The sequence below is a fragment of the Branchiostoma floridae genome, chromosome 18, assembly GCF_000003815.2.
Source record: "Branchiostoma floridae strain S238N-H82 chromosome 18, Bfl_VNyyK, whole genome shotgun sequence".
Classification (NCBI taxonomy): domain Eukaryota; kingdom Metazoa; phylum Chordata; class Leptocardii; order Amphioxiformes; family Branchiostomatidae; genus Branchiostoma; species Branchiostoma floridae.
Window position 1 is genome coordinate 18,311,733 of NC_049996.1, and position 13,873 is coordinate 18,325,605.

Sequence of the window (13,873 nt, forward strand, 5' to 3'; positions counted from 1 at the left end):
TCAGTTTGGCCCGTATACTGTGTCATGTGTCAGTCTTAGTCTTTTCCACCTTCGGCAATTCCTCCCAATTGTCTGTGTGGATTGTCTAGAAAAGTTGTCTAGCCGCCCAATTACAAAAAAATTAACCGTATCACTCCACGCTCACAGATAAAAACGCGGAGTGAAATAGCGTTTACTTGTATTCAAGCGTGCCACATATCAAAGAACGTAAGAAAAAAATCTGTACCGAATTTCCAATAGTTGCTTTTAGAATAGGCGTATTTTGCTTGCTAACTTGGTTGCTTTCTAGTGGTTCAAAATGTGGACTGTATTTGAAAGTTCCGCGGATGAATACGTGTAGTGCGATGTGATGTGTCATGTGGCGAGAAAGCATATTAAGAAGACCGACCCGGCAGTGCACAGACTATTTCCAGACCCGTCTACAAAAGGTAAGCATTTTTTTCACTGCGTAACATAGTTTTGCATTTTGTTACCAAAATTTGCTGACATGTTTCAATTCTGAGTTCTTTTCAGACATGTCTTAAATATTCTTGAAGTATGTCATCCCTGTTTGGAAGCACCTATATTTAAGTTTGAACATTTTCTCGCCCTGTTATCGACCATGCGTTCTTGCAGTGTTCTAGACTACTTTACCAAAGTAAATGTTAAACGTATTTCCCAGCAGAAGTATGTGACAGATTTATTTCGTAAATAGTAAGGAGTTTTCTCTCTCTCTCTCTCTATATATATATATATATAAATGGAAGTAGGTCGACAACAACGTTTATCTACGCTCCGCTTCACTGTTGCTTGGCACGCTAGTACTACTAGTATCTTCGAGTGTCATGGGATTATACATTTAAGTTACAATTACAACATTCTATCACAGTTAGGTATTTCTAAATTATTTGTTAGAATTCTGTCCATTGCATACGATTTCATTTTCCAATATAAGTTATAACGTGCTGAGGAAAGTCGAAATCACACGTATTTGCGAGGAGGTCATACTTTCTCGCAAACTGGAATAAACGCAGAGATGTAACCGACGCATATATTCGCTACTGTAAGATGCGTGTTACGTATGTTTTGTATGTAAGGCATACAAAACCGGCCACATACATGTAACTCTCCTTCCCATAACGCCTCTACTGGTTATTTCGGCCAGTATTTCATTTATTTAAAAATACAGATAAAAATCAACAGACTACGCAGTCCACACATATTTTGTATCATGCGCGAAGACGAAGTGGCCACTTTATAAATTATGTGCACCGACAACTTCAGAAATACTGGTCGAGTCTGTTGTCTTTGTCTTAAATCAAAAGCACAATTACATGTTCTAGTACTTGTGTTTGCACATTGTCTGGATTGATACAAGTATTTTATTTTCCCCTAGATACAGAAGTTATTTTCGGTATCATTAGATAACAGCTACACGTTGTCCACAAACCGAAAACCATCTTCATGTCAAGTTAGAAAGGCAAAACAATTGTTGAGCACTAAAATTCATTCATTCGTTATCTTCTAGGTAGTACCCAACCAACCACCCATCCAACCATGGCATCCGTCGAAGGCGTTACTATCCGCCCTGCAGTCTTCGAAGACAAGGACAAGATCATACAGATCGACGTGGCCGAGGAGGACTTAAAGAATAAGGAGTTCGACGACATTAAAGACGATCTGGAAGACGAAGACGACTTCGATGATGACGAATCGTACATGTTCGTCGCTGAAACCGAGACTGAAGTGGTAAATACGCGTTCTATTGCACGATACTTAAAGTTAGACCATGTTGATTTGGTTATGTGGATGATATCCCCTGGGAACCCTAAAATTTATGCGAGCGTGTGAGGAGAGAGAAAAAAGTTTGGCTAAAAACTGTCTTCATCATGAAATCTAAGTGGCTAGGAAGGTTGAAAAATGACTGAACAAATAGAGTATGGTATACCGAACAGAAATGGTATTTCAAACTCCCATCCCATTGATTAAAAGGGTTATTTCTGAGCCTAACACTCTATCAGTTACGCTACTCACGGCGTTACTTAACATATACAGTCAAACCTGTATTAGGGGCCACCTCTACAGAGGGGCCACCTGTCCATAGTAGCCACTTTTTGTCGGTCCCTTGGGTATTTTATCTTCAAGTTGCCACCTCTATACAGAGGCCACCTGTCTATAGTGGCCAAATTTGTCCGGTCCCTTGAGTGGCCACTATAGACAGATTTGACTGTACATGTAATGTGTGAATTTGGCCCCTTTCTTCAGATCGGATTCGTGATCGAAAATATAGACCAATTCAAGACTTTGATGTTTAGCCGCTCTCTTTTCATGTAATTTTGCTATAACATCCAGGCTTTCCAAAATTTCGCACCGGCCAGCTTTTTTTTCAAAAGCTTCTTGTTTCCTCAGATCAGGTTTGTGATGCTGGGTGACGAAGACAAGGGCGGACAGTTGTATATTGAATTGTATTTAAATGTTCATTGTTTAACTTGAGGTCTAACCCGCCCCGTTCCATAACGCCACATTTATAATGGATGGCTTTTGTCGCTTTTCTTCAGATCGGGTTCGCGATGCTGGGAGACGTAGACAAGGGCGGGCGAGGCGGACTCATCTGTGACATGCGCGTCGACAAAGCCTGGCGAGAGGCCGGCGTGTACGAGATGATGTATGACTACGTCATCGATTACGCCAAGAACGAGACAGGCATGAAGTACATCCGCACGACTGTCAACAAGTTTCCGGAGGGGACCAACGTCAAGGAGATTGCCACACTGGTGAGTCTCTTTTCGGCTTCTTAGGTCAAACCAGATTTACTTGTTGTCTGTGTAACACAAACTCGGCTGTCCAGGGCTGATTGGCCCCCTCTCCGCGGCAATGTAGGACGGGTCAACAAGAAGCGCTATTAAATCAGCCTAATTTATTTGTTGGTACTCTGATTTTGATGAAGAGATATCAAACCTGGCTATAAAGTAAACACCTGTCGCAAGAGGACACACAGTCTCAAAGAACAGTCCCGTCCAATTTTTGCTTAGTTAAGACCCTCTCCCGTCTCCCAAGGAACTGTCTTACCCAACCAGCAACCACTATTTTTTTGCGGTCCCAAAGGGGTATTTATCATTAAGTTCCAATCAACAACCGAAATTGATAGACAACAGCTACCAGCCATTTCAAATGAGGATTTCTGTAACAGAAAAGCGAGAAGTTGAATTTATCCAACGATAGTTTCATTTTGTATCTGTTATCTGAATCTTTTCAACAAGTCTTGCTGTGACCCGTACTTATGTGCAATAAAGGTCTTCAATCAATCATTAAACTAATAAAAGGCATGCTTGACGTTTCAGAAATACATCGCGTTCGAGGGCGAAGCCGAGACGCTGCGAGAGTCGCTCAAATCCGTGCCGGCAATGGAGGAGCTGCCCCTGGACACCGTGGTAGAATACAAGCAACGGCACATGCGTCTGATGCTCCGGCCTGGTGTTGGCGAGAACGTCCTCACCCAAGGCCTTTTCTTCGCAGACGGCGACTCCTTTACTCTGTGTAAAGACAACCTGTACGATTTAGACGAGGAAAACGACGTGTATGTCGACAATAACAAGCCTATTCAGAGTATAAGCTTCGGTACAGATTTTGAATGTGATAGGGCGACGTTCTACGACATTGAGGTAAACTGTAAGGATATCAGGCTGATGAAAAGTCACATCCTAAAACAGATGCAAACTGCATGTGTGACAGCAGAGGGGCAGGTTGTGTTTTCTGTGTTGGCCCTTGACTACGAAGATGAGATCAGAGAGTTCTGTAAAGGGATCGAGGGGCTAGAAGAGGTTGAGCAGTTCAATGAGACCGTTGTCTGGTCAAAGATTGTTCTCTATTCCGACTAACTCTATACCAAGAGTGTCAAAGCCACCTTAATGTGGATTTGATGGTGAACCTTTTAAGAACGTAACACAAAAATGTGATGCAAGCACAAAATTGCTGACGATCTCTGACAAGCTTTCTGACGATTATGTGCATTATAATCTAGAGGAAAGTTTTTTTTATCAGTCCATTTTTGACAGCGTCATTTCACACTTACACGGTAAGTTACACCCGAACACTGAACAAATTACAAAGCATGCCGAGGTTCACACTTTTCTGTTAGAGTTAACTTTATCAGTTGGTGTTACATGTACGTTATAGTTTAGCCAGTACCGCAACATACTGCATGTAATGGTATTTAACTGTTTGGGTTACCCTGTTTTTATTTCATTTCTACATGCCACCCTGTGTTACTATCTAAATGGTCTAACAGGTAATAGTGTTAAACTGTCTCATGATCTTACATTTTGTGCTGAAAAAGAATCTGTTGCAAGAATTAAAGTCTCATCCTGTCTTGGAAAGAAATGGCAGATATGCATTTTATTTTATTTGCTTTATGATGGACAATGACAATTTGGCACTGTGCAAAGCCTTGTAACTTATTTTAACCACAGTGGGTTGGTATCCATTATGGGCATTCAGGGCACTACATTAGAAGGCAGATCCCATCCATGCATTTAAATTTGGAGGGACTTAATATCACCGTAGCAGGAAACGGAGTTGATTTCACGGTAATGCCATATACTGTGGTCACATACTGTGATTAAAAAAAATGTTCATGGTGGTATTGAGTTTGCAGACCACCACAGCTGCAATGGTCAACATAAAACCACCACAAACATTTCTGCATTTGCAGAATTCTGGAGAAAATTATGAGGTCTAATGTCTTATATGGGTCTTCTCACGGCTTTCCTTGGCACTGCAGCGAAACTTCCAGTTTGTATTTAGTTTTGGTTGGGTAATTAATAAGTCCAAGCAATTGCAACTGTGTAATATGCCATTTAATCAATTACCTTTGATAACATTCTTTTTTTGATACTCTGTTTAATTGGTCTTTGACACATATCTCCAAGCACAGATTTTTAAAGTCGTTTTATGTCTTTCTTGTGTTAAGAATTTTACAGATATTTGCTACCATGAATACATTTGGAAGTCTTCCAACATGATTGGCCATGTACCTTTTTTTTTCAATTTTACACTCAAGCTTTATACGCATGTATCTGCATTTTTGTTATCTGTTTGAATACATTTAATGAAACCCTGAAAAAGTCTTCTTACATTTGAGTAAATACAAAGTTATTCTCAATTCTTAACACATCTTTCTTTATCAACAAACGTTACAAAGTCATAGGATTTTTCTCTCTCATTGAATTAGACATTTTCACTTATTTTGTGCTATTTCAAGGATTTATCCCTCTAATCATGTTAACCGTTAAAGTTACTATTAACTCCAATTTGGGCTCTGTTGTCGTTCAAGTTTCCATCTGGGGGTTTCATCTGTATGAACAAAGTTTTTCTCAAATCTTTACAAACCCTTCTTGATCAACAAACTTAACGTAGTCATAGGATTTTTCTCTCTCATTGAATTAGACATTTTCACCCGTTTTATAGTAGTTCAAGCATTATGCATGCTAGCTTTAGTATTAACTCCGTTTGGGGCTCTGTTGTCCTTCAAGTTTCCATTTCAGGGTTCATCTGTTTAAATAAATGAGACCCTCAAAAAGTTTTCATCAATTTTAGTAAATACAAAGTTCTTCTCAAATCTTTACAAATCTTTCTTCAACAGACAGCCCTCTCATTGAAATTTTCACCCATTTTGTGCTATTTTAGGGATCTACCCATCTAATCAGGTTAACCATTTGCTATAGTATTAACTCCATTTCAGGCTCTGTCCTTCAAGTTTCCATCTGAGGGTTTCATCTGTATGAACAAAGTTATTCTCAAATCTTAACACATTTTCTTTATCAACAAACCTTACATAGTCATAGGATTTTTTCTCTCATTGAATTAGACATTTTCACTTATTTCGTGCTATTTCAAGGATTTATCCCTCTAATCATGTTAACCATTAAAGTTACTATTAACTCCAATTTGGGCTCTGTTGTCGTTCAAGTTTCCATCTGGGGGTTTCATCTGTATGAACAAAGTTATTCTCAAATCTTTACAAATCTATCTTCAAACGAAACAAAGTCATAGGATTTTTCTCTCATTGAATTGGACATTTTCACCCATTTTACGATATTTCAAGGATTTATCCCTATAATCCTTTATGTAATATGCCCTCTCACAGAGATCAGAATGTATTTGCGGCAACAGGAATTCTAGGTAATATAAGGCAAAGGCCCTGTAAAGAAGACAAAACCTGTATGGACGTTATTATGCAAATTGAAATAATGGTCGAGACAAGGGCTGTTTTCTTTTACGGGGACTTTACCTTTGACATACTGTAAATGCATTTAAGTTCGCGGGGATTTAATTTCGCGGTAGTGGGAAAAATGACTTTTCGCGGTGGTTTTAATTTCGCGGTAACACCATCGACTGCAATCTAATACCTTTATAGAAAAATGTTCGCGGTGGATTTAAGTTCGCGGTGAGGTGGTCGCCGCGAAAACCGCGAACATTAATCCACCGCGAACATTTCTGCATTTACAGTATTAAGGTAGAATTCCTGTCACCACACATGCGTTTTCTCTGTGAAAGGGCTATATATCATCGACAACTCCACTTCTCCATTGGCCATCCTTCAAGTTTCCATCTGAGGGTTCATCTGTACGAACCACTCCACAGTATCCTCTAGCACGGCCATGCTGTAGTGCCGGGCGATGTTCCGAAAGATTCGGAGTTTCTCGGCGAACTGCTGAACCCCGATGGTGTTGGTGAAGTCTCCTGCGCACTTACAGTAAATGGGAAGGTTCAGGTCTTTGACTCCCTTGCACTTCAGGCACTGCAAGTCCTGCAACAAGAAGATAGATTCAAAAATTATTGTATACAAATACATATTACTAGTACACATAGAATACAAAATGGGATTTTGCTCGAAGTACGGCGCAGTCGCGGGAAGGATTGGCTGAACGGCAGTCCGACCCGCAATTGGCCCGAGTGCAATATGGAATACACTGCGTTGTATTTATCTATATCATGCCAACCTGAGGAAAATCAAGTTTATCTAAAAAAAAAGAAAGAGAAAAACATGTGACATTAATGCTCGTTGTGTCAACAACTTTGTCAATTTAAACAAAGAACAGGGCAGTTTGCCAGTTTGGAACCCCTTTTACACATTTCTTTTCGGAAGTACTGTAAATGCATTTAAGTTTGCAAGGATTTAATTTTGAGGTAGCAGGAAAAAAGGACTTTTCACGGTGGTTTTAAGTTCGCGGTGAAGCGGCCACCGCAAAAATCGTGAACATTAAACCACAGCAAACGTTTCTGCATTTACAGTATGTGTTCAGTGTCAATTTGAACAAAAGAACAGTCTGCCAGTTTGAAAACTCAATTATTTTCAGAAGTGCGTGTTCAGTTTATCAACTCAAAGACATGACAAAACCTGTACAGAAATGAGCCTACCTGCAGCACAAAGGCCATGGACTTCTTGTGGAGGGAGCTGACCAGCGAGTGTTCGATGGCATCTACGTCATACTGGCTCCCACAGTGGCAACACTGCCAGGCAGGGGCTGCAGTTCCGTCCTGAACCAGTAGGGGGTCCTTGCACAGGTCTATGTCACGGCAATAGTTGCAAACCTACGGGGAAAGAAAAGTTATACAAGGACCAGTGAATACTATAGAAATATGTTTAACTGTTACAATAGTGTTAATGTATTCATTCATTGGCGACAGAATGAGTGTTTTCTGCAGTTCCGTCCTGAACCAGTAGGGTGTCCTTGCACAGGTCTATGTCTCGGCAGTAGTTGCAAACCTACAAAAGAAAAGACTAGTGAATACCACAGAATGTCACAATTATGTTTATGAGGCCAATGAGTCTGTGTTTTCTGCACTACCGTCCAGAAACAGTAGGGGTCCTTGCACAGGTCTATGTCTCGGCAAAAGTTATGCCAAGACTAGACTAAGTGAATAGATGAAAAAAATGTCACAATTGTGTTTATGTCCAGAAATTGTGGCCAATGAGTCTATATTTTCTGCAGTTAGTACCATCCTGAACCAGTAGGGGTCCTTGCATAGGTCCATGTCTTGGCAATAGTTGCAAACTTACAGAGAAAGAAAAGTTGTGACTAGTAACTACTAGGCAAATAGCAGTTGACAACCCTAAGCCAATCACACACATGTACACTCATGCCACATCTGCAGTAAAGATGCTGTAAGATGCTGCATGAAGACTAGTGAATACTTGTGTTTATGTACCGATCTTGTGCCCTTGGGAAAGGCACTTTACACGGCTTTCCTCACTATACTCGGGTGAAAATGAGTACATAGCTTCGGCTAACGGTGATTTACATCATTCACCCGGACGGGAGACCTGGCGCATATGAAAGGGTATGTCACCCCGTAAGGGGCGGTATAACCCCGTCGTGTGTAAACATGTGCGAACATGTGCGATCACGTCGACCGATGATGTATGTTCGTCTGTATCTCTGTGGATCTGCCGCTACCAGCCCAAAGCTGCCTAGGCAGATCCGTGTAATGAGTTGTATCATTGGCAAATAAATAAATAAATAAATTGTAGCCGATGTGTCTGTGTTTTCCTTGGACTTTTTCTCTTAAAAAAAATGAAATTCAAGGAAAGCTGGGTGTAAACAGAGCTTAGGGACATCCCTCTTCCCTCATCACGCAAACCGATTTGAGCATATCATGAATAAATAAAGGTTCAAAGAAAGAAAGAAAGTACCTTGCAGATGACTTCAGGAAGGATGTAGGAAAGTGAAGGATCCTTGAACTCGGCTTGCTCGGAGAAGTCTCCCACTCCGATCAGCTTCAGGAGGTCTCGGCGCAGCTTGTTCACCTGGTTCGTGATGTTGGAGTCCAGAGAAAGGACCTGGCAAAATGGGAGGTCGTTAAATGGAGGTCCTGTGTTTGGGGAGAGCCACACCCCACCCATGTTAAAGAACCAACCACACGTGCGATGGTACAGTGTGCGATGGTGCAAATCCATCGAGTTGGTGATTCTCTACAAATCACCCGGACTCCAGGAAGAATAGTAGTGACATATCAGTCACTAATGGAGATCTGTATCAAACCAAACCAAACACAGTCAGGGCAGTCTCCAGGACCTGTCCTTCTGTCCTTCTGTCCTGGTACAAAAGTTTGCTTCTTGGGATGGACAAAATTGTAACCCTTTCCAGCCCAAAATTCTGAATTTCGTTACATGAAATGGACGAAGATGTGTTTTCATAAGCTTAAGTTTAAATGACTGATTTCTAAGCAACTGTTCAGTGCAGTAGATATTATCCTATACATGAAGGCTTTTGGTATCTGATGTACAAAATCCTTTCTTGCCAATATACACGTGTATGATATTTTTGTATTGCTTGTCTGTATATAACCTGACAAAATGGAGGGAGCAAGGATCATGCTTAGGGTGAGACAAGTCCATTGGCCCAATTTAGGCCTACTTGGAAGTACCAGTCAGATGAAATAAAAATTTGCTATTTGCTATAGTTTTTAAAATCCATGTCAACTAAGTGATTTGGTGAGGGGGAAAATAATCAATGTGTCAAATGAAAGGACTCCTAAACATTCTACCAGTTGAAATGTACCTAATGTACAAATTTGTTTTTGGCCTTGTCTATATTGTTGTATTGTTGGTCTGTTTATACACTGGGCCTTCTTAAGAAGCAGTTCACAATGAGTGAGTTATTATATAAGACATTCTGGTTAAAAAATTTTTTTTTTTAAATCCCTTGCCTTGCAGATGGACTTGAGGAACTCCAGGGCAGGTTTGTTGATTGGAAGATACTTTTCAGGCCAGTACAATAAGCTTAAGGCCTTTGATATCCGATGTACAAATCTGTTTTTGCCTATGATATATTTTTGTATTGTTTGTCAGAATGTAGTACTTAGTACCTGGGCCTTTTTGAAAAGCAGTGCCCAATCAGCGAGTTAGACACGCTGGTTAAAGAAAAAAAGAAGACTTGCCTTGCAGATGGACTTAACGAACTCCAGTGCAGGGTTGTTGAGTGGGAGGTGGGACCCCGGCAGACTAGGGAACTCTTCAGCTGGGTCCGTCCTACTCCGCGTTCCTGCTATCTTCTTGTGGATTTTCTGTGTTGGGGAGAAATACACTTGATATTCATATGTATAAATGTTCAATGTACGATTCACTTTCCCAATTTTATCCACCTATAAGTACAGTAGATTGAAGCAGTTTAATTGCACATTTCGTGCAATTATCCAGATGGTCCAACAATGAGAAGTTATCCAGCTGGACCACACTGGTTTGGTGTTTTGGAATTCCATGCAATTAACAGAAGTGTGCGGTAATCTGTTGTGCAATTAACTGGCTTCTACTGTATTCTATTAACTTACTCATATGTGGCTGATGAACCTCTTCAACACAGAATGTATACCTCAATGATATTTTTTTTTTTTTTGGTTTCTCCTGTCGATTGGACAGATGAGCAGGCAGACAGGCTATTTGCCTATTAGCCTGACCTGCACATGACTTTTTATGGTGAAGGAGGTGTGTGCAATTCCTTCTCCACCCTCTCGTCTACTGGAGCACTAAGTCTCACAGGGGCAACTGTATGCAACGTGTGAGGCGGCTTCAGCAGATGCAGCTTTGTTGTTCGGAGTATCCGTCTCCTAGGAGGACTTCCAACCAAGGATGTAAGGGGTTCCACCTACCCCCGACTCGTGTGTCATGGCGGGTGCGTCATGCCCGAACATGCCCCTAAGGCCTGTCTCGGCCACATAGCCCCACCAAGCCACACAAGGCCACTAGATACTCATTTACACTTGAGATGAGTGAGGAAAGTCGTGTAAAGTGCCTTTCCCAAGGGCACAAGATCGGTGACACAGCAGCTGGATTCGAACCCGCAACCTCTCGGTCTCGAGCCGCAAATGCTGCCACTGCGCCACGCGGTCCCACTTACCTCAATGATATACCGGACAGTTTTTGAGCCATCTCAGATTTTTGCTAGGGTCAGTCCAGTCACCAGAAACATAACAATTTTTTCCCTAGACAGGGGATGCAGTCCCCCCCCCAAATAAACAAACAAACAAACAAACCCATGCTGTGTACCTGAGTGATGCCGTACAGTTTCTGTGCCATCTCCCCAGCCACCAGCTCCTGTGCATAGTGGACAGTACTGGGGGTCGTGGAGGAGTCGCCCACCTGGGTCTGGCTCTGGCTGCCTCCTCTGTACAAAAACGAGAATCAGGATATCATGAGAAGTGATAATGGTCATAGCTAGCCTGAGATATCATGAAAGTCTGTATTTTGCATCCTCCTACGCACAGTCCCGAACGGCTAGCTAACTGCCTATTGGGACCCTGCTGTCTGGTGGCCCACCAGCAGTTATTGTGAGCGTAGCCACAAACCAGCTGTCAGCCAATCAGAGTATCTGTATCTGTATCTATATAGCCGGTATAACCGCCATTCGGCGTAACACACCAGCTTCGCAGGCACGCGGCGCGGCAGCAGCTGGTTATATTACACTGAACGATCCGTCACACCTAACTTTTGCACATCTAACTGCAAGCGTTCTTTAAAACTATCCAGAGAAGATGCCCCTACTGTACTTGGTGATAACAAATTCCAATCTACGATAGTTCTGGGAAAATACGAATTTTTGAACACATCAATCCTAGCTTGGAAACTCTGGTACTTGAAGTCATGGCTGTTTCTTGTTCTTTTTTGAGCTGGTATTAGATACTTATCAGTCGGTACGTCCACCAGCTTATTGGTCATTTTGTACATCATGCAAAGTCTTGACATTTTCCTTCTGTCTTCAAGTGATGTCCACTGTAGATCTGTTTTCATTTTGGTAACACTAGCATCCCTGTTGTAGTTGTTTGTACAGAATCGGGCAGCTTGGTTCTGTACCCTTTCAAGTTTATCTTTGTGTTTCTTTGTATACGGATCCCATACTGTTGCAGCATATTCAAGGTTAGGTCTTACCAGTGACGTGTATGCAAGTGATTTTACGCGGGCTGGGCATGCCCACAAGTTACGTTTGATCACTCCCAATGTCTGTTTGGCCTTGGTTGTTATTTTGTTAACATGGACACCCCACTTCAGCCCAGTTGTTAACGTAACACCTAGGTATGGGTGGCTTTTTGTGGTTGCTAATGTCTGACCACAAAACTGGTAAGGGGACACATTTGGTGTTCGTTTGTTCGTTATGTGCATGATATAGCACTTATCAGGATTGAACTGCATAAGCCATTTCCTTTGCCATTCTTCCAGGGTGTTCAGATCTTTCTGAAGAAGTTGTGAGTCATTCTTTGCAGATACCTCTATATATAGCAGACAATCATCGGCGAATAACCTCACACTTGAATCGAGCTGGTCTGGCAAGTCGTTTATGTACAAGAGTAAGAGCAATGGTCCCAGAACAGTCTCTTGTGGAACTCCCGATGCTACTTTAACTGGAGCTGAGGCCTTCCCTTCTACCACTACCGTTTGCCCTCTATTCGTCAGGAAAGCCTTTAACCAGTTTAATGTAGAACCTTGAATTCCATAGTACTCCAGTTTTGTTATGAGTCTGCTATGTGGGACTTTGTCGAAGGCTTTAGTGAAATCAAGTATTGCTAGATCCACCTGTCTTTTATTGTTCAGTGCCCCAGCTATGTCGTGAACTGTTAAAATAAGCTGTGTTTCTGTTGATCGCTTTGCTCTGAAACCATGCTGGTAGTCCGTTAGTATATTGTGGCCTTCCAAGTGTTTCATGATATGGCTATGAATAATGTGTTCGAGTAGTTTACAGGAAATACAGGTAAGTGAAACAGGTCTGTAGTTACTGGGAACCGCTCTATCTCCCTTTTTGAAAATGGCGCATATGTTTGCATCTCTCCAGTCTTGGGGGATTTCTCCTGTGTCAAGCGATTGTTGGAAAATGTTAGTCAAAACAGGTGCGATTTCACTGGCTGTCATTTTGAGGAACCAAGGCGGTATTTGGTCGGGCCCGGATGCTTTGGACGGATTAAGGCCTTGCAACATTTTTTCTACACCATACGTAGAAATGTCTATATGTTCCATAGGAGTGGTGCAGGGGTTTCCAAGAGATGGCATGTCTGTGGTGTCTTCTTCTGTGAATACACTTTTAAACTGTGAACTGAGTGCTTCTGCTTTCTTTTCACTGTCACTTATAATGGTGCTCCCCACCTTCAGAGTGGCTACCCCAACAAGGTCTCTCCTCAGGCCTTTTATGTATGACCAGAATGTTTTGGGTTTGTCAGTTATAGCTTCTCCAAGTATGTTCGCCACGTATTTTGAGTGTGCTGATCTTATGCTTTTCTGTACTCCTTTTTTTACTTTCTTGTACTTGTTCCAGTCTTCCTCTTGCCCTGTTCTCTTAGCTTTATTGTAAAGACGTTGTTTCTTCCGACAGTGTCTTCTTAAGTTTCTGTTAAACCAAGGCAGGTTGTATCTGCTTGATGTCATTTTACTAGGAATGTGCTTGTTCATTGTGTGCTTCATTTTTCCTTTGAAGTCATCCCATTTCTGTGTCACCGACATGTCTTTTGTTCTCTGATTAAAGTTTGTAGCATAGTCCTCAAGGTCATTCTTGATAGCCGGCTCGTCAGATTTCGTGCGAATGTACACTTTCCTTTTTGGTTTTTTGTTCTGTTTGGGTGCCAAGTTCACGTCCACTAGAACCATGTCATGGTCACTTATTCCCGGAACTACTGTGGTCTTTTCAATTATGTTTGGGTTATTAACTAAGACCAGGTCCAAAATATTACCATTTCTAGTTGGTTCCTGAACTGTTTGGAATAGCCCATGGTTATCCACTAAGTGCAGTAGTTTCTGTGCCTGTCCTGTATGGTTCTGAGCGTTGTCTGTTGTGCTGACATCCCAATTTATACCAGGGGTGTTGAAATCTCCCAAAATGATTACGTTGTCGGAGTTTACCTTAGTTCCCAT

The 13,873-nt window shown here is 41.7% G+C and overlaps 2 protein-coding genes across 2 annotated transcripts in view; one reads left to right on the top strand and one right to left on the bottom strand.

The window, feature by feature from the left end:
* The first annotated feature begins 1,483 nt into the window (after nt 1-1,483).
* On the top strand, nt 1,484-4,047 carry LOC118406205. The gene is made up of 3 exons (XM_035806109.1): nt 1,484-1,728; nt 2,538-2,753; nt 3,321-4,047. Exons 1-3 carry the CDS (start codon nt 1,537-1,539, stop codon nt 3,855-3,857), a joined length of 945 nt encoding a protein of 314 aa, XP_035662002.1. The 5' UTR covers nt 1,484-1,536; the 3' UTR covers nt 3,858-4,047.
* A 1,996-nt stretch (nt 4,048-6,043) lies between these two features.
* LOC118405649 (DNA polymerase epsilon catalytic subunit A-like) overlaps nt 6,044-13,873 on the bottom strand; it is a 57,123-nt gene continuing 49,293 nt past the window's right edge. Inside the window, exons 46-51 of the mRNA XM_035805221.1 lie at nt 11,027-11,144; nt 9,922-10,047; nt 8,675-8,821; nt 7,399-7,572; nt 6,490-6,787; nt 6,044-6,278 (exon numbers count right to left, since the gene is read on the bottom strand). Coding sequence (XP_035661114.1) covers nt 6,578-6,787; nt 7,399-7,572; nt 8,675-8,821; nt 9,922-10,047; nt 11,027-11,144 — 775 coding nt within the window. The 3' untranslated portion in view covers nt 6,044-6,278; nt 6,490-6,577. The remainder of the gene's footprint in view (nt 6,279-6,489; nt 6,788-7,398; nt 7,573-8,674; nt 8,822-9,921; nt 10,048-11,026; nt 11,145-13,873) is intronic.